This window comes from Typopeltis vanoorti, chromosome 19 (genome assembly GCF_054136105.1).
Source record: "Typopeltis vanoorti isolate ZY-2024b chromosome 19, IOZ_Tvanoo_1.0, whole genome shotgun sequence".
Classification (NCBI taxonomy): Eukaryota; Metazoa; Arthropoda; class Arachnida; order Uropygi; family Thelyphonidae; genus Typopeltis; species Typopeltis vanoorti.
The window spans coordinates 8,329,918-8,355,217 of record NC_143567.1 but is presented as its reverse complement, the minus strand read 5'-3'; the positions used below and the strand labels follow the sequence as shown (position 1 = coordinate 8,355,217).

General features: G+C 35.6%; 1 protein-coding gene across 4 annotated transcripts in view; it reads left to right on the top strand.

Moving 5' to 3' along the window:
* Positions 1 to 25,300, top strand: part of LOC150095838 (uncharacterized) — a 404,380-nt gene that overhangs the window by 95,546 nt on the left and 283,534 nt on the right. For 3 of the 4 annotated variants that reach the window (XM_090408977.1, XM_090408978.1, XM_090408979.1), the window contains exon 3: positions 12,239 to 12,357. The exons of the other annotated variant lie outside the window; for it this stretch is intronic. In XM_090408977.1, the coding sequence (XP_090265103.1) occupies positions 12,239 to 12,357 (119 nt within the window). The remainder of the gene's footprint in view (positions 1 to 12,238; positions 12,358 to 25,300) is intronic. 4 annotated transcript variants of the gene reach the window in all.

Sequence of the window (25,300 nt, the reverse complement as noted above, 5' to 3'; positions counted from 1 at the left end):
CGTGCAACTTTGATCTCTCCAATTTTGGACAGACTGGACGTTCTCTTGAAAAAAGAATCCAAGAACATCAATCCACCATTCTTCACAACAAACCTGAAAAGTCTGGATTGGCTCAACACGGGGTTGAAACTGACCACAGCATCTTTTGGTCCAGGACTCACCTCTTACATAGATCCCATTATAGGTCCGTATGTTTGTTCAAGGAAAGCGTGGAGGCCTTGCTCCATCATCCAATTTGAATCGTAATGACTGTATATTTATATCAAATCAGGGAATGTCTAATCAAGATTACTCATTAATTTTTTTCAATCATGTCTCTACTTCAATATGTTCTGTTTTATACTTAATACTTAGTGATATAACATCACGCAGCGTGTTCTATTTTTAACGATCTATTGTTAGTATTCTAGCTTGTATTTTTTAAAACTGTTCTTGTAATACCACTGAAGATGGTCTGCTATTTCCAGACCGAAATATTTGGTTAATTAAATATCTTTCTTGTGTTTACGTGCATTTATCATTCAGTCTTATGTCACAAGTATCCTTAAAACAAAAATGTACTATTTCATCTATTAAATACTACATTTTCAATAGTATTCACATTTTTGGTAACCTCCATGGAGTCAACAGACTCATAGTGGGAGGCCCACTTAGCCAATGCATTCTGCTCACTAACAACTCTTCATGTAAAAAATTGACTCCTCACACCCTTGTTCACAACATCTTTATACAACTTCCTGGGATAACCTTTCATTCTTCCCATCTTAACATCCACTGTTTTTATAATTTCTGCTGTGTTAATCTAATGGAATCCCTTACTGACTTGAAGGTCTCTATCGTATTTCCTGTTTTCCTCCTATCCCACCAATCTCTGTAATCCTCATTCTCTGAAATACTCTTCATAACCAACACTTCAGAGTCCCGATATCACTTTGGTTATTCATCTTTGGATCCTCTCTAGTGTTTCCACATCATCATGAAAACTAGATGATCCAATACTAGCACAATAGTCCATGTGTGGTCCGACCAATGCTTTGTATAGAGGCACCACCACCTCCTTATCCCTACTTGTTACTGACTTTTTATCATGACAGCAATATGATGTACAGTCTTTGCAACACTTGTGATGTGCCCTCGGAACTTCAGTCCACTGTCCACATAACTCCAAGATCTCGAATCTCATCCAATTTCTAAAGTTCAGCTCCACCAATACAGTACTTAGCCTTATATCTCTGTATCCCAAAGAGTAACACCTTGCATTTATTAATATTAAAACTGCAACCACACTAATTTCTCCAAGTTGAAAGTCCATTCGAATCTTCCTGTGGAGAATTAACATCAACACTAATCCTGATAATTCTACATAACTTTGTATCATCTGCAAACATTTGAAGATCACCAGTCAATCCACATGAAATATCATTAACAATTCAGTTGAACAGTAGGTGCCCAAGAACAGAACCCTGAGGCATGCCACTGGTCACATTCCTTTTCTGAGACATGGCTCCACCATACACAACTTGCTGGTATTGTTCAGAGAGCCAATCTCTCATCCATCTAACCAGTATACTATATATTCCTGTCCTCTGCAGCTTGTATACCAACTTATCATGTGGTAATCTATCAAATGCTTTAGCACAGTCCAAGAATATCACTGTATGTGATTCTCCCTTATCCAGTGCATTTGTCACCTTATCATAAAACATTGCTAAAACAAGCCCTGCCCTTCATAAACCGATGCTGACCATCATAGAGAACCTTATGTCCATTAACCCAATCCTGTATTCTATTTCTAACCAGTTTTTTTCAATATTTTGATCACAACTGCAGATATACAGACTAGTCTATAATTGGAAAATTCTATTCTCAATCCATACTTGTGGAGACATATTATTTTGCCTTCTTTCCATTCCTTAGGAACCTTCTCCACTGCAGGACTTTTATTAATAACCAGGTCAAAGGCATGGCTAACTGTTTTGCACATTCTTTAAAAATACATGGTGATATGTCATCCATTCCCTCACAGCCTTATTAACATCTAACTCAAGCAACACTTTGTACACCGCTGATTCTTTCACCTTTAATTCTCCTAATCCTTGCCTCCCTCCTCAATATTGCACAGCATCATTCACTATGATATACACTGTTGAAATGTTCATTAATAATCCTCTGAAGTTATTATTATAATTATTATTACAGGCAGCTCCATGGAATCAAAAGCTCATCTTGTGTGAGGGCCACACTATCATTATTCACAGTACCTACCTCACCTTTAATTAAACTCATTCACTGTCTGAGTGCTAACTACATCTGGTATTCCATTCCACACATTCTCCAAGAAAAAAAATCCAGTCCTCACACCTTTACTAACCACACTCTTACAATTTCCAGGGGTGATCCTAATTCTCTCCTTTCTCTTCATGTACTAAAAAATTCCCAATCTTCAGAACACCTGGAGTAACTTATCACTTTCTATTATGTCCTTTTTTTTTTTTCAAATTTTCAGTGCACACACTTTTAATTTATCATGTTTGAGGTTTAATCTAATATATACAGCACTAGGAAAGGATTAAAAACTAATTTTAATGCTTATTTTTTTAATTAATTGTGATTGCAGATGTACGAATTGTATTCTTCTAAATGGATAGTGGCTGATCTACCTGTCTATCTAAAGTAAGCAACTTGCAGGAACAGGGTACTTTATATACTGCAAGTACTGAGACAGGAGAGAGCTGATCTTTGGTAGAACGGATAAGGGTAGCAAGTTTCCAGTGGGGCTCAAAAGCTGTGTAGAGGTTGTCCTTTTTTTAAAGACCTGGCTATTTTTTCTGATATGCCACGAATGTAGGGAATGGTGATGGCATTTCTGAAATCCTTCTGAAGAGATGAGGGAGGAACTGATTATATTTTTAATACTGTAGTCACTGTAGCCATTAGAAAGGAAGGTGTCGTGTATGTGGTTGAGTTTAGTTGAAAGAGAGGTTCTGCTGAATGCCATATTGTAGGGTGGTGGTGGGAAGTTTGTGAATGTATCTGCTTGTGTGAGTAGGTTTACACTGAAGGAAATGTTACTAAGGTGTCTAGGAAGGATAAACTGTTGTTATTTTCATTTTCCATCATAAACTGGATTCTTGGATCTAAACTGTTGAAGTGACTGAGAAAGGAGTGCAATGTGTCTGGGCCATGAGGCCAAATAGAGATCACATCATCTACATATCTTAGCCTAATGGAAAGTTTGAGAAGGGCTGAGTCTATGGCTCATTTTTCAAAATTTTCCATGTAAAAATTGGCAAGGGAGGGGGACCCATGGCAGTTCCCTCTGCTTGAAAATTTTATTCAAATGCCGTCACCTTCCAAGAAAAATAACCAGAATTGATGGCAAAGGAAAAGAGATCTAAGATATCAGAAGGAGAAACGTTTTTTAAGAGTGTTATGGTGTAATTTAAGGGAATATTGGTAAACAGTGAGGTGATGATGAGGTGGTGAAGCTTTCTGATATATCTATATTATTTAAAGTTAAATTTTTAATCAAGGCTTTAAAATGGGTAGAGTTTTTTATATAGGTTGGGGTAAGAGAGTTTGCCAGCTGTTTTGACAATTTGTGGCATGATACATCAGTGGCATCTAAATTCCCACTAAATCATGTGATTGTTATTTACTGGGATGTAGGTAGCATGATCTCAGAGAATAATATTCATTTTTTTTTATTATATTCCATAACATTAAGGACAATTATTGCATCACCCTTATCTGCTCTCGTGGTGACAATACTTTTTGATGAAATGGCATCACCATCCCCTATATTCGTAGCACATTAGAAAAAAATAGCCAGGTCTTTTTAAAATTACAACCTCTATACAGCTTCTAAGCCCCACTGAAAACTTGCTACCCTTATCCGTTCTACCAAAGATCAGCTGCCTTTTCTCTCAGTGCCTGGAGTATATAAAGTATCCTGTTCCTGCAAGTTGGCTTACTTCAGACAGACAGGTAGATCAGCAACTATCCATTTAGACACAAATCGTACATCTGCAATCACAACTATGGTCAATCTGACCTTGCAGACCATGTATTGGATACAACCCACAGGCTCTTCTGGAAGAAAACCACCATGCTCCACCATAGTCAATTTAAAAAGGAAAGACTGTTTTTAGAATCTGCAGTGGCACTCAGAAATCAACTGAATTTAAATAAATATGGATGCATAAAACAATAATTGCCAGAGGTCCCACTTTACATCCTGGGCCACCTACAAACTTCCTTAGAGGGCACACCACCTAGATAGGACTTTAAAGCCACCCATGTGTTTCCTTTAGTATTGTGTGTTACAAGTGTTATTTGTAATCCCTGACGATGTCTCAGTGACCGAGACGAAATATTGGAAGCATTAAAATTAGTTTTTAATCCTTTCCGGTTGCTGTATATATTCCATTAAACCTTGATGTCCTCTCAGCACTTAAGCCTCAACTCATGGCAAAGGCGGTATAACTTCCCACCTTTGCCATGAGTTGCCAAATTTTAATTGGTAATATCTGGAGATAATTTGGTTATCTATACAGGAATCAAGAGAAAAATAAATCCAAGCCATCAGTTTTATGTTTAAGTGTTGGTAGAGTGGTAAATAGCAGAAAGGTTTAGCATGATGGCCATTGCAAGTATAAATTCTTATTTCAAGCCACTTTTGAAATACTGAGTTTTTTCTTGGATTGTCTTTTTCATGTTTTGGCTTGGTTAGTGGTATTTTTTTTTTTTAATGTACTGATAAATGAAGCCCATTTTAGTGAAAATAATTTCTATAAATTGTTTGGAATAGGTGTTTAGATCAGGAGAGTGGAAACAGTATCCTTATCGTGAGAAAGAAAAGTCCTTGAGAATTCTAGCTTAATGCCAAGTACCAGAATACACAAGATTGAAGCAACTGATTGAAGGATATTCTGTTTGAGAGGAAATTTGCAACAAGAGTATGGTCTGAATTACTGAGAAAAGGGGTTACCTCTACAGTTTATTTATGGAGAATTGAGAAGGTTATTTGGTAATGTGTTTGGTGGGTGGGTGACATGGATTACATATTTGCTTATAACTAATTCTAACCTAATAGAATTGGAAAAGGGTAGCCAGTTGTAGTTGGACATTCTCTCTTAATACAACTTAACTTCCTGCTTGGGGAGTGGAAAATTAATCAAGCTTCAAGGATAGGAAGTCAAAAAGATTGAGGTTATTTCCAGGAATAGGAAGTGGTAGAAACACCAAAGGAACACTATAGAATGAATTAAGGAAAAAGAAGGTCAGGAAGAGGAGATTCAGGGTTTGGCATTACCTGACATGGAATATTATTATTATTATCCTTAAACTTCCATGGAGTCAAAGACTCATCTAGGAGGTCCTTTTGTCATAAACACAGCTCATCATACCATGCCTTAAACACACTCAAATTCTCTGCAGACACCATACCCCTCAGGCAAGGCATTACAATCATTCACAACTCTGCATGAGAAAACCTGCTTCTCACTCCCCTGCTCACACCCTCCTTATACAGCTTCTGGGGATGACAAACAGTAAGAGATCTCCCCTGATCTCTCGCTGTTTTCTGTAAAATCTCTCCAACATTGATCCTATAACAACCCCATACTAACTTGTAGGTCCCTGTCATATCACCTCTCTTCCTCCTATCCACTAGACTTTGTAAATTGCATCTTCTCAACCCTTCCTCATATTCGACATTAAAGAGATCAGAAACTACCTTAGTCAGTTGCCTCTGGACCCTTTCCAACATCTCTTTGTCATTTTGAAAACCAGGTTTTCAAAATGCACAGATTTGTAACCAAATCTGTGCACAGTAGTCCATGTGTGACCTAATCAAAGTCTTATACAACGGAACAAGAATCTCCTTACTTCTACAAGTAGTCAGTGTCCTCCGCAACATACCTAGAATTCTTTGTATTGTCCTCACAATTTTGGCAACATGTCCCCTAAATTTCAGATCTTTAACCACTATCACCCCAAGATCTCTTATTTCCTTCACATCCAACAATATATCCCCACCAAGCATAAATTCTACATCCTATCTTTGTTTCCCAAATTTTAAAACTTTACATTTTGCAACATTGAACTCGTATCCCCATGCCCATTCACTCAATTTATTCAAGTCTTCTTGTAAGGCCACAACATCTTCTCTACTCTTTATAGTTTGTCCCAACTTTTGCATCATCTGCAAACAACTGAATATCCTCATCCAAATCTTTGCCAACATCATTAACATGCAGGTTAAATAGCAATGGCCCTAAAACAGACCCCTGAGGCACATCACTAGTAACTTTCCTCTTCTGCGATATTGCTCCCCCCCCTATACACAACTTATTGATACCTATTAGATAGCCAGTCTCTGATCCAATGCACTAATCTAATATCCAACCCCATTTGCTCTGGTTTGACTATCAACTTATCATGCAATAATCTATCAAAAGCTTTTGCAAAATCTAAGTATACTACTGTGTATCCCTCTCCTATGTCTGTCCAATGAAGCTGTCACCTTATTGTAATAAGTAAGTAGATTACTAAAACATGACCTTCCTTTAGCAAATCCATGCTGACTATCAAAGATAATACCATTGTTGCCAACCCAATTCTGGATCCTAGTTCTCACCAGCTTCTCCAACAACTTAATCACAACACCTGATACACAGATAGACCTATAATTTGATGCTCGAGTTCTATCACCTCCCTTATGAAGCGGCACAATCTTTCTCTCCTTCCACTCCTTTGGAACTCAACCGCTGCAAGACTCCTTAAAAAATACATCAAGGCAGATGTCAACTACCTGGCACATTCCTTCAGAATACGTTTTTATATAATATGAAATCCCACAGCCTTATTAACATCAAGTTTGCTCAATTCCCCATACTCCTCTTGCTCACTTACAGTCAGTCTTCCTCCTCCCCATCATCGACTGCTTTCCATCTTTCCATGATGTCACATTCACAAGAAATGAAAGACCTTTATGAACTGCTCATCAAGTATCTCCACTATCTCCCATTCCCTCTGGTCTGACTATCAACTTATATGGTAATCTATCAAAAGCCTTTGGAAAATCTAAGTATACTACTGTGTATCCCTCTCTTCTGTCCAATGAAGCCGTCACCTTATTGTAGTAAGTAAGTTGATTACTAAAACATGACCTTCCTTTAGCAAATCCATGCTGACCATCAAAAATAATACCATTGTTGCCAACCCAATTCTGGATCCTAGTTCTCACCAGCTTCTCCAACAACTTAATCACAACACCTGATACACAGATAGACCTATAATTTGATGCTTGAGTTCTATCACCTCCATTATGAAGTGCACAATCTTTCTCTCCTTCCACTCCTTTGGAACTCAACCGCTGCAAGACTCGTTAAAAAAATACATCAAGGCAGATGTCAACTACCTGGCACATTCCTTCAGAATACGTTTTTATATAATATCAAATCCCACAGCCTTATTACCATACACCTCTTACTCACTTATAGTCAGTCCTCCTCCTCCCCATCATCGAGTGCTCTCCGTATCTCCACTATATCTTCCGCAGCAGTTGCCCTTATACCATTTCTGCAGTCAGTGTCATCCTTCCATAATCTTTTTTTTTGCTGGCTACATATCGAAAAAACTCCCTAGGGTTCTTCTTGGTTTCATTAGCTAACTGCTGCCTTATACTTCTTTTGCTACCATTACCAACCAAGTCAACCTCCTTGTCATTTGTAATCCTCATGGAATTGGCTATTATCACTTCTCTTATTCTTCCACCATAATGCCTTTTTTCTTTGTATCACATGCTTAATCTCTTCATTCATCCATTTCACACTACCTTATTTAACCTTCTGACCTTTGGAATACATTTAGACATTGCTTCTACTAGACAGTTTCTGAATATTCCTCAATCTGCATTGATCTCCTTTTACCTGCAGTCTGTCTCCTGAGCTCCTCATAATCATCAGCCTTGTAGTTTCACATATACCCTTTTCTCACAGAGGTCCTTGCACTGCTATCAACCACCGAGGTAATCACTTCATGGTCACTCTTACCAACTGGAGGGTGATTTGACACCCAGTTGGTAAGAGTATATCCTCTGATGAGATAATTAAATCCAAGACCCTCAACCCTCGTGTACCCTCTGTTACTTACTGTCTGAGGTAGTTATCCCTCAAAAACTCAAGAAACTCATTTTCTTTACTTCCAGTTGCTGTCTCTTCATCATAGTCTATATTGCCATAATTAAAATCACCCATAATGATCACCCTTTTCTTATTTGCTTGGCTAATTTGATTATGCATTTCATTGTCACTACCATCCACATTACCAAGTCTATAACAACATTCAATTAAATATTTCATTCTATTCACCTCTATCTCACACCATACTGCCTTAAAACCACTGGCACTATTTCCCCTCTTGCATCTCTACTTGCATAACTTTCTCTGTCACCAATAGCACTCCCCCTCCTTTTTTACCCTTTCTATCCTCACAAAACACATCATACCCTTCCATCTCTATTCCTGCCAGGATGTCGTCCTCATCCAACCATGTCTCACTTATTCCAACTATTTTTGGGTGAACCGACTCAATTAATAACCATTTCATTTACATTGTTTCTTACACTTCTAGCATTTCTATATAAGCACAGCAGCTTATTCCTGGATCTATAACTAGTTTCACTGATACCACTTTTGATGTGACTTCTCCATGCTTAGTTTGAGCCATTTCTTTTTCTCCTTATTCATCTTAGAACCTTCAAATTCAACTCCTTTTCCTTGATCCCAGGTCATCCCCTTCCCTTTTCGTCTACAGATGCATTCACTTCCTCTTGGTGCATCAATCTTTCTCATGCTGCATTCCCTGAGCCTCCCTGTTTCCCTGTCTGTCATGCACACCTGTTCTCTCATTCTCTATACTCATGCCACTCACTTCTTCATTCATAACCACCTCTTCAATATCTCCTGTCTTACTCTCCTGTTCTTCCACATTGCTTTTCACTTGATCAGATTCATTCTCTGCACTCACTTCTCTACCTACTAGCAGCAGTCTTTCCAAGCGACTCACACTAAAACCACTCAAATGCCGTCCATCGCTCCTGTACAGTTCACTTTTTCCTTCAAACTCATTCCACACATATTAACAAACTGCACTTCTTTCTCCTCACATATTTCCACTAGCATATCATTCATAATCCTTGCTCTTTGTCTCATCTCACCACTGTCATAACCTGGGCAAAAAACTTACCACCCTTCCTCTCACACTATTCTCTTTTATCCATCTCAACAACCTCCTGATATCCAATCTGACATGTTTTTTGTTTGCTTCCAAGTTCATTTGTACCTATTATAACTACCAACTTTTTTTTGCTCTCTTACTTCTCATATCTAATGCCTCAATCACTGCTCATTCTACCTCCAGTAAAACATACTTTGTGCATCCTCTTGTCCAGCACAACTATAATAACTGAATCACCATATAACACCACCATTCACAGGTCTTTTGTTACCTCTTTTATACCAACATTATTTGTTTTCATCATTTTTCACTCTTCCATACATATCTCGAATTCTCTTAACTTCATTCCGCATCCATTTCATCTCTTTCCTCATCTCAACCAACTGAACTTTCGAATTTTGCGTCACATTTTTGCTGTCATTCATTTTTTTGAAAACTTTCAAACCTTGTGTTGCACTTTCGTTCTCATTCATTCTCTCAATTTTGTTCCCAGCCATACACACTTGGTCGCAGTCAACGCCACTCACCACCTTATCTTTAACTGCACTTTATTTTTTAACTTCTGCCACATTCACATCACTTTCATCTTTCTCACCATCGATTGTTAAGTTTCTCAGATCGCTCATTCTTTTTTTCAGAACTTTTTTTAACATTTTTTTGCTGCTCTTTTAAACCGCCCTTTTCTATCAGACGAGCACCCATCCTCCTTGCAGCATTCTTGCTACTAACATTTTCATTTATCAACATATTAGCACTTGTCAAGTCCTCATTCAGCTTCAGCTCACATTTCACACACACTCTCCTTCCATCTGCCTTAAATATCCAGAATTTATCTATATTATCAAATGAGTATATATATATATATATATTCACCTCAGATTTCTCTAAACGACTGAAATCGAAGTTGAATTCCTGCATGGGCAAAGCCGCTGCCATCAGTTATTGTACTAAGCTCTAATTTCAATGAATTCGCAAATAAACTTAAGCAAAAAAAATCTCACGCACTAATAACACTGCAAGCACACAGCCTTCACAGCAACTCTTACTCATGAACATACACTTATATACTATTAATTTTTTCAAAAACTTATCTTGGACTGGAGCCCTCCTTACACACTGCTTCTTCTTTTCCTGTAACACCACCGAATATCAACTACCTTTGTGTCAGAAAGAATGATGGTACAGATCTAGATGCTTATAACGGGGCATTTCAAAAGTACTGCTTCTGTTTTGATAGTTCTCTATTCAAAAGACAGATATCAGCGAAAAATAAAAATAAATAAATTGATGCGATGTGTTTGTGCCAGGGGACGGGACTCAAGATAAATGTTAGTCCAAGCAGAGAGATCTGATCTTGTCTGGTGTTTGTGTATTATTGAGGATAAGGGAATGTGAGTTGAGATTTCTTTTGCAGTATGAACTTTTTTTTGGCATTCAGTGAGAAAAGGTAGTTATGGTGCACAGATTGAATTTTCATTTCAGGGACATGATGATGGGCCCAACTTCATTCCCAATTCCTTTCCTTTTTCCTCATTCCTTTTCTTCACAAGTCTGTGACTTGTGAAGAAAAGCATTGCCTTTCCTTTGGTAATGTTGAAACACAGTCAACTAACTTTCTATTGCACACTTTATTGTAGCCACTTATGTAATAGTTTGGTTGATTCACATTAATCCAGCTTTCGATTTCATTGCTGGTGTTTCTGACTTATTTTCCAATTTTCTCTGATTAACTACTCAGTTTGTTATCAGTCATTAGTGTCAACTCTGCCATTTCCTTCTATTTTTTTATGTGTAGTGATATCTAGTATTCAAATCTACCATTAGTTCATCATAAGAATTTTGTAAATGTGATGATAGCATTCACATTTTCATATATCAAAACTTTCGTTACCGTGCACTTTACGTGTCATCAAACTCATAAACTTGTAATTGTATGAGATAACATGAATAAAGCAATTTTAGTAATACATTGCACACTTCATAATTTACTATAGTAGAATGAAGAAACAAAGCAAGACTCATCAGAATACTGTTCGCATCATTCAAAAAAGGTCATGTTTCATTGTCTGTAAATGATATATGTTGTGTATGTTTACATTACAGATGTTGAAGTGAATTTGGAAATGATTTTTTTGGCAAGATTTTTTGTTTTTAATTTTTAAATTTTTATTTTTTGAGGATGGTGTAACTGCAGCGATAGTGTATTTTTGTTTCCATGGCTTGTTTTGATGAATAACTGACTAGAAAATTGAGCCTTACAATAAGATGAGATAATAATACTCCTGGATATGTCATCCATACAGACAGCACCCAGTCTCCTTGTCATAATGTAATGGGGCCACAACAGCACCTCTTACAAGCCACAACTATCCCCCACACCCACAAGGTACCACCTGTCAGATGATATGTATATATTCCATCTGATTGAGAATCCATTTTACCAATGTTTGAATTTTTTATTGTCAAGTTCAGTTCTGTGTACTCTGGCAGCCACTCTTTGAAATCTTTTTGCTGCTTTACCAACATTTGAAGGTTTGTGTGGCCTCTCAGTATGTTTTTCATGCAGCTTGAGGACACCTTCAAGGTATCACTCATGGCACATGAAAAAAAGACAACAGAAACCAAAATCTCTGTGATGGAGACCAAATATGGCTTTGTGAAGGCAAAATCCCATTTTGCCTTCATAAAGCAAAGTGATATTCTATGTGCATTGATTGGCATTTGCTCCAACATGGAGATGTATCATTTTGCAGCAGAAATACTCACTGAATTTTCCAGAGTTTCTTTTGTGGAAATGGACCATGCCATGAAAATGAGATATTAATAATTGACATGTATGTATGAGATCCCTGAAGAATAAAAAATAGGTAAGTCTTGTAAACCAAAATTAATTCCTCAGATTCAAGATAACTTTTTCTTGTTTAATTCTACGTGTCAAAATCTTTTATTTATTATTTTTTTTAAGTACCATACTCAGATATCTTCAATTATGTAGGTGGATTTGCAATTGTATTTTTGGTGAAAAGCTCAACCGGAGTGCGTTATGCCCTGAAACGAATGTTTGTTAATGATGAGCATGGGCTTTGCGTCTGCAAACGAGAAATTCAAATAATGGTAAAGTATAATTATTTCTACAGTTAATATAAGGCAATTCACAGTGTGGTTTTTATGCTATAGGAAAACTTTATTCCCACACATGAATATACAGTTGTTTTGCAGATTTTTCATTGCATAGGTTGATGATGAAATACATCTCTCTGCTAACCAGATGACTCAGTTATCTATGATAGTTGCCTTCCTTATAATTCCACATAAATTCTTTCATTTTTGATACCTCTACATGCTTATTAATCCTCCAAGTCAGGACTACATGGTGACTCTCACCAATGGGAGGAGGGGAGGGCAAGTATGACATCTTAGTCACAATCAGATCCTCTGATGCTATGACCAAATCCAAAACTCTTGATCATTCTGTTCCTTCCACCACATGCCTAAGACAATTGTCCCTCAAAAAATCCAGAAATTCAGTTCCCTTATTATTGCATGCTGTCTCCTCTGCCCAGTTTATATTGCTATAGTTGAAGTTCCCTGTAATGATCATGCATTTTTCACTTTTCACTAATTTGCTTAAACATTTCCTGTTCATCACCATCTATATTCCCTGGTTGGTAACAATATCCCACTAAATATCTTGTCTTATAAATATCTATCTTTCACCATATATTCTCAAAGCTATTAGTGTTATTTCCACTGAGATTCTCCACCCTGAGAGCACACAATTCATCTCTTATCATGAGTAACACTCCATCACCATGTTTACCTTCCTTATCTTACTGAAATATGCTGTACCCTTTGATTTCTATCCCTGTTAGAACATCCTCCTCACTTAACCAAGTTTCACTGATACGAAAAACCATTAGAGAGACTGAGTCAATCAGTGCCACAAACTCGTTCCCTTTATTCCTAATGCTCCTAGCATTTGTATATAGGAAAGCCAGTGTATTGCCAGTACAGGCAGTCCCTGTAACTGCAATACACTGGCTTATTTATGGGATATAGATAATAAATTGCTTTATTCGCACATAAAGCAATTCACATGGGAACTTGGAGGATACCAGACACAAACAACGTAAGCCAGATTGATTATATTTTAGTCTCAATACATCACTTCTTTTCAGTCATTGATGTCAAGAGTTGTAGAAGCACTGATTATGACAGTGATCATTATTTAGTGAAAATGATTATAAGAGAAAGATTATCAAATGTGATAAAGATGACAAAAAAAGAAGACTGGGTTATGGGACATAGATAAGCTTAGTAATGATGTAAAGGAAGCTAAAAAACACCAAGATAACTTGAAAACCAAATTAACTAAAATTGAAAATAACATAGCTGATAGTTACAACAATATTGATGTAAAATGGAATAGAGTAGAAAATATGATTAAAGAAGTGGCTGCCAAAATGATAGGTGAAAAGAAAAGAACTCGTAGTGAAGAATGGTTTGATGAAGAATGTGATGCAGCTATAAAAGAGAAGAATAGTCAGAGCACAAATGATGCAGCTAAATACTAGAAGCAATTGGGAGAGATATAATGAACTTAGAAGAAAAGCAAATAATATACTAAAAGAAATAGAACAATTTAATACTCGAAATGAAAGTAGAAAATTTTATGCTACTGTCCAAAAAATGCAAAAAGGATTTCAACCAAGAATTAGTGGATGTAAAGATAAGAAAGGAAATTTATTAGGAGAGGAAAAGAAAATAGAGAAATGGACGGAATATTTTAAAGACTTATTAAATAGAGAAAAAAATGGGGAACATATTCGATTAGAAACAAGAAAGGACACTGATATAGAAGAGAATACTTGTATAAAACCTATTGAAACTGACAACAACTAGTGAAATTGAAGTTAAAATACAAAAAAATGAGAAATAATAAAGCACCAAGAGAAGATAATATAATTGCAGAATTATTGAAACACGGAGGGGATTCAATATATTTTGCAGTACAGAATATATTTTCGACAGTCTGGTCCAAGGAAGAAATGCCAGACTGCTGGAATGTCGGCACGATCTGCCCTGTTTATAAAAAAGGAGATAAATTTGACTGTAGTAACTACAGGGGTATTATGTTACTTAATGTAGTTTATAAAATTCTCACATCCATAATAAATGACATACTTAAAGAAATTACCAAAAACAAAATAGGAGAAAACAATGTGGATTTAGATCAAACAGAAGTACTATTGATCAATTTTTCATTATCAGACAGATGATGGGAAAATGTTTTGAATATGCAATAGACCTACATATGTTATTTATAGACTTTAAAGAAGCATTTGACAGGCTAAACAGATTGTCTACAAAGGATATGAAAGAATTGGAGATGCCACCAAAATGAATTAGATTAGTAATGATGACGATGGAAAAAACAAAAGCAAAAGTTAAAATAGATAATAAATTTGGTGACCCCTTCAAATTTAATAAAGGTGTAAAACAAAGAGATGCATTATCAGAAGCATTATTCATCATAGCTTTGCATTATGTGACTAAAGATTTAGATCAAAGAGGGACAATTTTTGATAAATGAAGTCAATTATATGTTTATGCTGGTGATGTAGTCATCATGTCAAGAACTAAGAAACAGTTAATTGAGGTGCATAATGAACTGAAAACAAAAACTAATGATATGGGATTAGAGATTAGTGTAAATAATATATGGTGTCAACCTTAGAAATAGGAAGAAAACCACAGAATTTACAAGTTGGGCAGAAAATTTTTGAAGGGAGATGGCCAGATTTAAGTATCTAAGAGATATTGTTGAGAATGAGGCATGATCAACCATAGCAATTAAAGAACGTATTAAAGCTGGTAATAAAGCATATTATGCAAATATGAGCATGATTAAAAGTAGTTGTTTGGAAGCTTTTCCACTTGATTATACTATTAATTAAAGATACCAAGAATTTATATACTTGGTTTAATCCTTTATCCAAGTGTAAGCAAACAAAGTTTATGCCTGAAGTATTTTCAGGACTGGAGCAACTCATATATAGAAGCTAACTTCCAACAACTGTCTCTAATCCAGAGTATTTTAATAATAAGGTGTGACACCTTTTGACTACTCGTATATGAAAATAAGACTTCTGCATTACTTCAACCTTAGCATCACATCTGGGTCTAGCTCCCATTGATGAGACCTCAATAAAGGTCAAAATTGGTCTGGATCAAAACTGGACCATTCCCATAATGCATAGCATTATACATGTCTGCAGGATATGTGCTTTGCATTATGGGATACTAAGGCAAGTGATGAAGTCATTAGCTATTTTATACGAGTTGCTCCAGTTCTGAAAATACTCCAGGTGCAAACTTTGTTTGCTTACACTTGGATAAAGGATTAAACCAAGTATATAATTTCATGGTATCTTTAATTTATGATTAAAAGCAAGCTGATAAGCAGAAATACTTAAATATAGAATGCTCATTAGACACGTGGTTACATACAGAAGCGAAGCATGGACTTTTAGTGAAAAAAACTGTTAGTTTGAGAAAATTTGAAAGGAAGATTATAAGAAGAATTTATGGACCTGTTGAAGAAAAACAGTGTATGGAGTATATGGTACAACAAAGAAATCAGTCAGATACTAAATGAAAGTATTATTAGGTTCATAAAAGCACAGAGATTGCAATGGTTAGGTCATCTAGAGAGAAGAATGGAAGACCTCCGTATGCCAAGAAGAATGGTAAGAGAGATGATATATGCAACTTGGAAAAAGGGAAGACTGAGATTAAGATAGATTGATAACATAATTCAAGACTTGACTATTATGAAAGTGAAAGGCTGAGAAAGATTAGTTAAGGATAGAACATTGTGGAGACAAGTTGTACAGGAGGCTAATGTGCTCGCAATAGGCTGTAATGCCAGATGGTAGGTAGTAGGTAGGTAGGTAAAGAGGAAAGCCAGAAATAGGATGACCTGGAAGAGGGAAGTGTCCATAAGCAACAGGGACTGTATCTTAGAATGATAAATATTTTGAGAATTAGAATAACAAAAAAAAAAAAAAAAAAAGTAGCAACACCTGTTCTTTATATGGAACTGTTAAAAGATTTTTTTTGAAATTTGTGCAATTATTTATAATCATGAGATAATACAGAAAAGAACAGGTCATAATCATTACTTAACAAAGTTTGAAAAAAAAATTAAACATGAGTATAAAAGTACAATTGACCATTGAACAATGTAGGGATTAGGGGTATTATGGTTCCCACCCCCCTGTTCAGTCTAAAAAGCTGCGTATAACTTTTGACTGCACAAAAACTAAACTACTCATAGCCTACTGTTGATTGGAAGCATTACTGATAACAAAACAGTCAATTAATATATATTTTGTATGTTATATATGTATTATATACTGTATTCTTACAATAAAGTAAACTAGAGAAAATAAAATGTTATTAAGAAAATTATAAGGAAGAGAAAATATATTTACAGTACTGTATTTATCAATACCATAAGTTTATGTTGTATGTATACAAGATGAATCATCTGTCTGTTAGTACCTACATCAGTATTGTCTTATACGATACAAAACACTGTACATGTTATTTGTATTACTAATGCTAGACATCAAAAATGAAAAGATAATATGAAAAAGAAATTCATATTTATTTACAGGTAGAATGATTCATGCATTGATAACAAAGAAGCAACAACATGATGGTGGTCTAGTCTATACACTAATGAATGAATTCCTATAAAATTTATATTTTTATGCAGTTATGATTTCATACTGCATCTTTACATTTGTTTACATTTTTCTCGACTTCAAATATCACCATGTACGGTCTGTAAGTGTTTGTGTGCATAAGTTTTGATAAATTCTAACTTTTTATGATAGATTTGTATATTTTATGGTAATAAATGATAAAATAGACTAGTATCTACATATATTTTATGCAATCATGACATTCCTAAAACTTTTTCTTAATTTTTTAGATTTATCTAAAGCTGCGTGGTTTATCTGTGAGTTTTTTCAAATTGTCACAAATCTCCAAAAAAAAATATCCAATTTTTTGAAAAAAATCTGTGTATAAGTGGATGGAACCACACAGTTCAAACCTGAGTTATTCAAGGGTCAACTGTATATATGTAAATAATTGCAAAAATATTCTAATTATTTATTACAGAAATACTTCTGTAAATTTTTTTATTAAAATAAAAATAATTTTATTAATGATCATTTGAAAATATTGCCAGTTGATCATTGAACTTTGCTATGAACAGAAATAATAATTAATATCAAAAATTATTTATTCCTTACAGATTAATTTAAAAACGAACTGACACTCTTAAGAAGTAAACTATTCAATACTAAATACGAGGCTAATCTTCTTGAATTTCAAACCAATATCAAGTAGAGTGATGTGGTCAAATATTAGAATGGGGAACTGGACAATGAGACTTACTTGTGCCTATGTTCCCATAGAAGGTTCTACTAAGGTATAAGTTGAGAAATCTTTTGAGGCTTGAGTGAAAGCAACTGACACAATGAAAAAGAAAAAGTTGGTTCTTAGAGAACTAAATAGCAGAGTAGGAAATGATTGTCAGACATACAGAAATATTTTGGGAAAATTTGGAGGAAAGAGCATAGCTGATAATAATGGCAAATACCTATTGGATTTCTGCTCAGGAAATGAACTGGTTATTATTAACATGATGTTCCAACATAAAAATATGCACAAATTCAGATGGAGAGAAGAGGCAAGAAATAAGAAAATGATCATTTGACTGTGTTATTGTTGATAGCGATGTTTTCTTATTGGTAGAGGACACTAGAGTACAGATGATTTGAAATTGGAAGTGATCACCATTTGTCTTGAGCAGGATAAAATTGAATTTCATATTGAAAAGAAGAACATGTAGGAAAGTTTTAAAACGAATAAAAGTTGAGCAGCTCTCAGATGCAAACTATAGACTTAAATATACAAACATTATTCAAGAAAAAATGAGAGTTTGAGAAAACAGAAACCAAACATTGGAGATTCACTGGCAAGCCCTGAAGAAAATATTGATTTAGCCAGAGACATGTGGTGAGGTTGTCTGCAAGGATAGCAAAATCAGAACCCTCATGGTGTGGACACAGGAAGTTAAAGAGGCAGTGAAAGAAAAGAATAAAGCATATCAAAAGTTTATGCCGAATAAGTCAGCTTGTATTCTGTAAGAATACAAAGCAAATGTAAAAAAAAGATAAACACTGTGCAAAACTAACTAAACAAATGTCATTGGAAGATTTTGGCAAGAACATAGGAAATAAATATCAAGAAGGTGGCAAAATATTCTGGAGGCTGTTGAAAGAACTCAGAAATTGAGGAAAGAGTGCTGTAAAAAAAATTAGAAATAATAAAGGTGACACATGAAAACTGGAGAAAAGGTAACCTTGAGGTATAGACTAATTACTTAACAAAATTGCTAAATGAAACAAGCAGTGACAATACAGCGGCAAAAAAAACTCAACAGGCATGCAATCAGGAATACATATTCATACTTGAAGTAGAAAAAGCCATCAAAAGCCTGAAATATGGAAAGGCAGTGGGAGTAGATGCTATTCAACCAGAAATGCTCCTGTATGGAGGTATATAAGTCTTCCAGTGGCTGTGCTGCATAGTTCAGAAGGCCCTGATAGAGGGACGAATTCCAGATGATTGAAGTAGAGCACCCATACAGAAAAAGGGAAATAAAACTGAATGTGAGAATTACAGAGGTATTTCCCTAGTGGGTATTCCTGGTAAGATTTATGCAAGTATACTTGAGAAACAGTTTAGATGGATTGTGGAAGAGAAGCTTGGTGAAAAACAAACTGGAATCAGGCCAAACAGAGGCTGTCAGGATCAGATTTTCACTTTATGACAAATAGTTGAGAAATTATGGAAAAATAACAAATATCTGTATTTAACTTTTGTATATCTGGAAAAGGCATTCATACACACATGACAAGGTGAAGATCTGAAAAAGGCATTCATATGCCTTTTCCAGAACTTCACCTTGTCATGCGCCAAGAAGAAAGCTATTCAGAACAATACAGTTATATAGTGTCAATGTGGCATTATATCAAGCAATGCTTAGTCTTTGAGTTGTAAGTCAGCAGTTAGAATTGAAGCACAGGAAGATGATTTGATATTAAATCTGATGTGAGATAAGGATGTACATTATTCCTCTGTTGTTCGTTATCTATACGGATCACATTATGAAGGAAAGAGGTATTAAACCTGATATCAAAATTGGAGATGTTGATACTCACTCTGTACTTTATGCAGAAGATATTATACTTTTAAATAAATCCATTACAAATCTGAAAGATTTCCTGACTAAATTGAATAACTGTTGTAATAAATTTGGTATGAAATTTAGCAATAAGAAGACAAAGACAATGAAAATATGCAGAAACATTGAAAATATCAACTACATTGTGAATGGAAAACCTATAGAAAAATTAAAACATTTCAGCTACTTATGCACAGTTTTTAGTGAAGATGGTAAATTAAATATGGAAATAGACAACAGAATCAACAAAACTGGTATGGTACGAAGTCAACTGAATAAATTTATATGGAATAAGAGAGAAATTAGTGAAAACACTAAAGTAACTGTATACAAGACTGTGTTCAAACAAATTTTCACTTATGGTTCTGAGAGCTGGTTTAGAAATAAAACACTTAACCAAAGACTAGAGATCCCAGATATAAGAATCCTGAGAAAGATTAGGGGGTGCGAACAGATGGCATCAATGGCAGTATTATATTAAAAATTAGGATATTAGGGAAGAACTTGACATGGTTAACATCCAGGAATGCATTAGCAGAGTTAATCTCAGGTGGTATGGTCACTTAAACAGAAAGGACAAGGAAAGATTTGCAAAACAAGTGCCTTAGAAGACAAAAATATAAGATCCGATAATGTTGGAGTCTTGACAGGATTGATTTGGAGGAAAATTGTTGATAGTAAGTTAGTTATGATGTAAATTTTTCATGTATTACTATCATAATATTCTGTATATCCCTTGAGGGTACATGTCAGGAATTTGATGATGGTTTGTTAATCTATAATTATTTGATTCCTTCAGATTGAAAAACTGGAGACTTGTAACTTTCTATCGTCTGATCATCAGCTTCGTCAGTTTTTCTGTTAGGTGCATGTTGTAAAATGCATAAGCCGTTATTAATGGATTGTTGTTCATTCATCTCGTACATAGGTTATTTTGGGACTCTGACTCATTTCATTGAAATTTGGCATTATGAATTCTTACAAAAATTTCAGTTTCTTGCCATGTTTGTTTCAGTCACTTTCTGCAGAGGCACAAAGAGACAAAAACATGTCTAAATTATATTTTACATATAACTGCTTTGTCCAAACAAAATTATATTAAAACATATTATTATTATTTTGGACCTCCATAGAGTCATAAGTCATCGTGGGAGGTGTATCTTAAACAACAGTCTATCACACCATTCCTTAAACTCATTCACTATGTGTATTCCAAGGTTTCCAACCACCTACCATACAAAAAAGCCATGCCTCATCACTTCCATTCATAACTTCCAGATATGACCCCTTGTTTTTGCTCCTTCCTCTTTATCTACCATATGAGAGAACTACTCAGTGGTGTGAATCCTGTAACTGCCTCTCAACAGTCTATATGTCTCATTCGTGTCAGCTGTCCTTATTCTGTTTACCAATCCACACAGCTCATTCTCTTATCATAGCTAATATTGTACAGTCCTGATATCACTTTTGTCGTCTGCCTTTGCACCTTTTCCAAGGTTAATTTATCCCCTTCAAATCCTGGCAAATAAACCTGAGAACAGTAATTAATGTGTGGTCTGATCAGGGCTTTATAAAATGGAACCACAACTTATATATCTATGCTGGTCAATATCCTCAGTATTGCAGTAGTCATCTGGATTATCCTCTTCGCCACTTGTGTGATATGTTCCCTAAACTTCAAGTTTTTATCAATCACCTCAGTCCTAAAGTAATGGACAATTCCAAGCTCCTACACTACCTCAAAGGCACCAGCTAATAAATGACCACCAGTATGGATTTCATCACTGCCGATCAACAGGAGATCAACTGCCATACAAATCATTGTATGTCAGTTGCCCCTCTGTCCAAAAAGAAACCAAATTTTTGATAGAAAATAAAACAGGCTAATTATAATTATTCAAATCATTTATTTCAATCAATATACTTTCCCTCAGCTTCGATACAGCGTTTGGCACGGTCAATTAATTCGTTAAATGAGTTTTTTATATTGGTTATTGGGATACTGTTGAGGATCATGATTACTGCCGCTTGAACGTTTTCAGTGGTATTGTATTGCTTTCCTTTCATTGGCAAATGAAGTCGGGGGAAGAGAAAGAAGTCACAGGGTGCTAAATCAGGTGAATACGGTGAGTGATTCAACACATAAACTTGGTTTTTGCTCAAAAACTGTTTCACAATGTTCGAACGATGAGATGGTGCATTATCGTGCAAAAGTGACCAGCTGCCTGCATCACGATATTCCTGCCGTATGCGACAAATTCTCGCTATCAATCGCTTCAAAACTTCAAGATAAAACTCACCATTGACAGTTTGGCCAAGTGGAATGAATTCTTTGTGCATAATGCCCTTGGAATTGTAGAAACAAATCAGCATTGTCTTTACTTTTGACTTCTCCAAGTGACCTTTTTTTTTTTTTTTTGAATGCCCCTCTTCTGGTGATCTCCACTCAGAAGAGGGGCATTCAAATTGATTTGATTTTCATTTGATTTTGGAATCCCCAATTCATCTTCAATTAATCAATCTCACGGACGATTTCAGGTTTTCTTTGATAAATTCACACACTTTTTGGATGTTAACTTTGCTCAGTTCAGTTTTTTGGATGGCCCGGCTTTTCGTCATCCTCAATTGTCTCACTACCACTTTGAAATCGCTTAAACCACTTGTAAACTTGAGTATGGGATAAGCATTCATAACCATATGCTTTTTGAAGCATTTGATGCATTTCGGTAAAACTTTTACAAAGTTTAACACAAAAATGAATCGCAGCTCTCTGTTTGAAACTCATTTTCCGACCGTTCGTCAAAACACTGTCACTCTTGGCACTATAACTCAGCTTCTAATGAAACAAATGTCATAAACTGTTGACACAACACTAATGAAGGTTACCACTTTCGACAACAAAAAGATACAGCAGGTAGCCCAACTAGTTTCTTCTATTTTCGAAAAGTTTGGTTTCTTTTTGGACAGAGGGTGTATATAACCCATCTCTGGACAAATGCCATTGAGAAGTTTGGTGAATCTGAAGTGGTTGCACTTGTTATGTATGTCATGACATTTCCTTATTTTATACTTTATTGTGCTTGCCTACTTATAACTTATCTTAAAATATCACTGTGTAGTGTTATCACTTGAACTATATATTTCTATGGTCTATACATGCACGAATATCAGAACATTGTACCTCTCATCTACAGTAAAATCTGTCCACTTAATTGGCCATTTCTTAGAATGATTAAGCATATTAAATAATTAACAAAGGGTAGACTTCTGAATAGAGTCCAAATCTCAGCAATAACGGTCTGGAGTCACCTCCTAATCAGGTTCTGGCAAGATTTATTTGATCAAGCTGTGCCAGCCAGATCCCTAGGTTAGAAATTCCTCTTAACCAAGCAGTAACCTTCAGAAAATATACTGAGCTAATCAATCTATTAATTATTCTTTATCTCAGTTTTATCTCTCTCCCTTAAAATCTTTAGTTTGCAGTCGTGGTCTCTGTCGTATAATTCTTTCCTGCTCAGATTCAGATATTAGCAAGCAGTGCATTGGATTCAGTTCAAGGCACAAAACAGGTTAAGATATTCAAGATACATTTATTAAATTCCTAAGATCACACATTTACAAGAATATGCTCAATTGAAATAGAGGTATCCTAAGTTATAAAGTTAAACATAGCAACTGTAATTCACACAACATATCCAATCATAGGTTAATTTCACAGCACAAAGTTTTGTTTGCATCTTCTAAATATCCTTACTAGTCTACGCATACTCTCAAGACAATCGCATCAGTAACTTTATAGATCATTACTCATAACAATTCATTCAATTAATTACTTGAGAAATAGCCCTAAGACTTAAAACACTGCTATCCAATATTCGCAAAGTCCTTTTCCTACAAGTATAGAGTTCTGAAACATAACATCTCTTTTCTTCTATATTACAATATTACTCTCTTTCTTAACAAAGAATTACAAAAGATTTTAATATTACCATATTTCTGGAAGTATATTCATTCTGTCATCTTATCCTTACTTCATCCCACAGAATGTCCGGTCTTCTTCTAGATGATTGTCTCACAGGCTAGGCTTGGACTTCATTGTTCTGCCTTTCTTTCCTGTTGTGGACTAGAAACAGCATGGCTCGGACCTATCCACGTGGACATATATGGTGGTCAGTTCCTTCAGGCTTGCTTGGAATGCTGCCGATTATCTCCTCTTCGAATCCTTCCGTACGACATCTCAAAACGATGGCAGTGAATAGCTACACACTATCGATAAGAACTCGAACTCTCTCCGACTCCACAAGAAAATCCCTAGTAGACTACATACTTCAAGAAGAAAAAGCCCGTCGAAAGGGGGCAAACCCCTTTTATACCTTCTACCCTCGGCACCCTCTTTTGCGCATGTGTCGTATATTCTATTCGCGTCTTCTTGGAGAACTCCATGTGTGTGCCATGTCTTCCTGGAAAACATTGAGCACGTGCCATTCCGCACGTAAACAATTTGCCGTAGGCTGCGTAATTCACCAGAGGTTTTCGTTAGTGGATTTTGAACTTCTGTTACATGCCTTAACATATATCTTACAAAGAGTACCTTTTCCAATATAAATTCTTACAAAAAATTATGACATCGTTTACATAATTTCTTATGTAATATTACATAAAATAGTACTAGCATAATGTTCATTAAACAGCTTGTATCTTTACCTATGTACAAGCATTTTCATTGTTGTTTAGCTAAAACTTGTTGAATCCTGAATAAATTATTTCTTTAAGGAAATCTTTTCATTCAAGATCCAACACACACACTTGATATTTATAGCCTTGGCACATAGGCTTTCTAAGCAAACTCTTATCTTTGGTCTGTTTCAGGACTTATGTAGTTGGATTGTCAGCTTTCTGTCTAGATGCACACTGTGTGATAGTGGATGGTTTCTTATCCTCTCACCATTCAACTAACGCTGGGGTTTCAAAAGGTTCTGTTTTCTCACTAACCCTCTTCCTTCTTTATATCAATGACCTGCTTCAGTTGACCTCCAATCCCAATACATAATTTTGCAGATGAAACCACATTGCACTGCTCCCTCTCATCTGATAAACCTTACTATTCACAACTTACCTCAACCTACAGAACATCAACCACCACCGCCCTTAGTTCTGATCTCCAAGAAATCCTCTGATGGGGGTTCAGATAACCTCGTCAATTTCAATGCTAGTAAAACCCAGTTCTGTTTTATTTCTCACAAAAAAGAACCATTTTTTTCCCAGTATTATTTTTGACAACACTGAAATTTCCACACAAGAGATTTCTCTTCTTGGAATCACCCTGACATAAAGCCTCTCCTGGAATAAACACTTCATAACTATTTCATCCTCAGCTTCAAAAAAAAGTAGAATTTCTCTTTCTCTCAAGATGTTACTTCACCTCTGAACAGCTGTTAACCTTATATAAATCACAAATCTGCCCAGCTATGAATACTTCTCTCACCTTTGGAGTCAGCTTCCTAAGATCTCCTTCAAAATGCTTGACTCAATACAGAGGGGAGCAATTTAGATTGATTAATAACCCATCTCTGACCAACTCACTTCTCCCACTTTCACACAGGCATTTGGTTTCTGCGTTGTGTGTATTCTATAAATATTTCCATGGCAAATGTTCATCTGAAATAGCATCCATAATTCCTCCACTCAGTACTAAGTTCATTGGAACACTTGCAGCTGCTACCCAACATC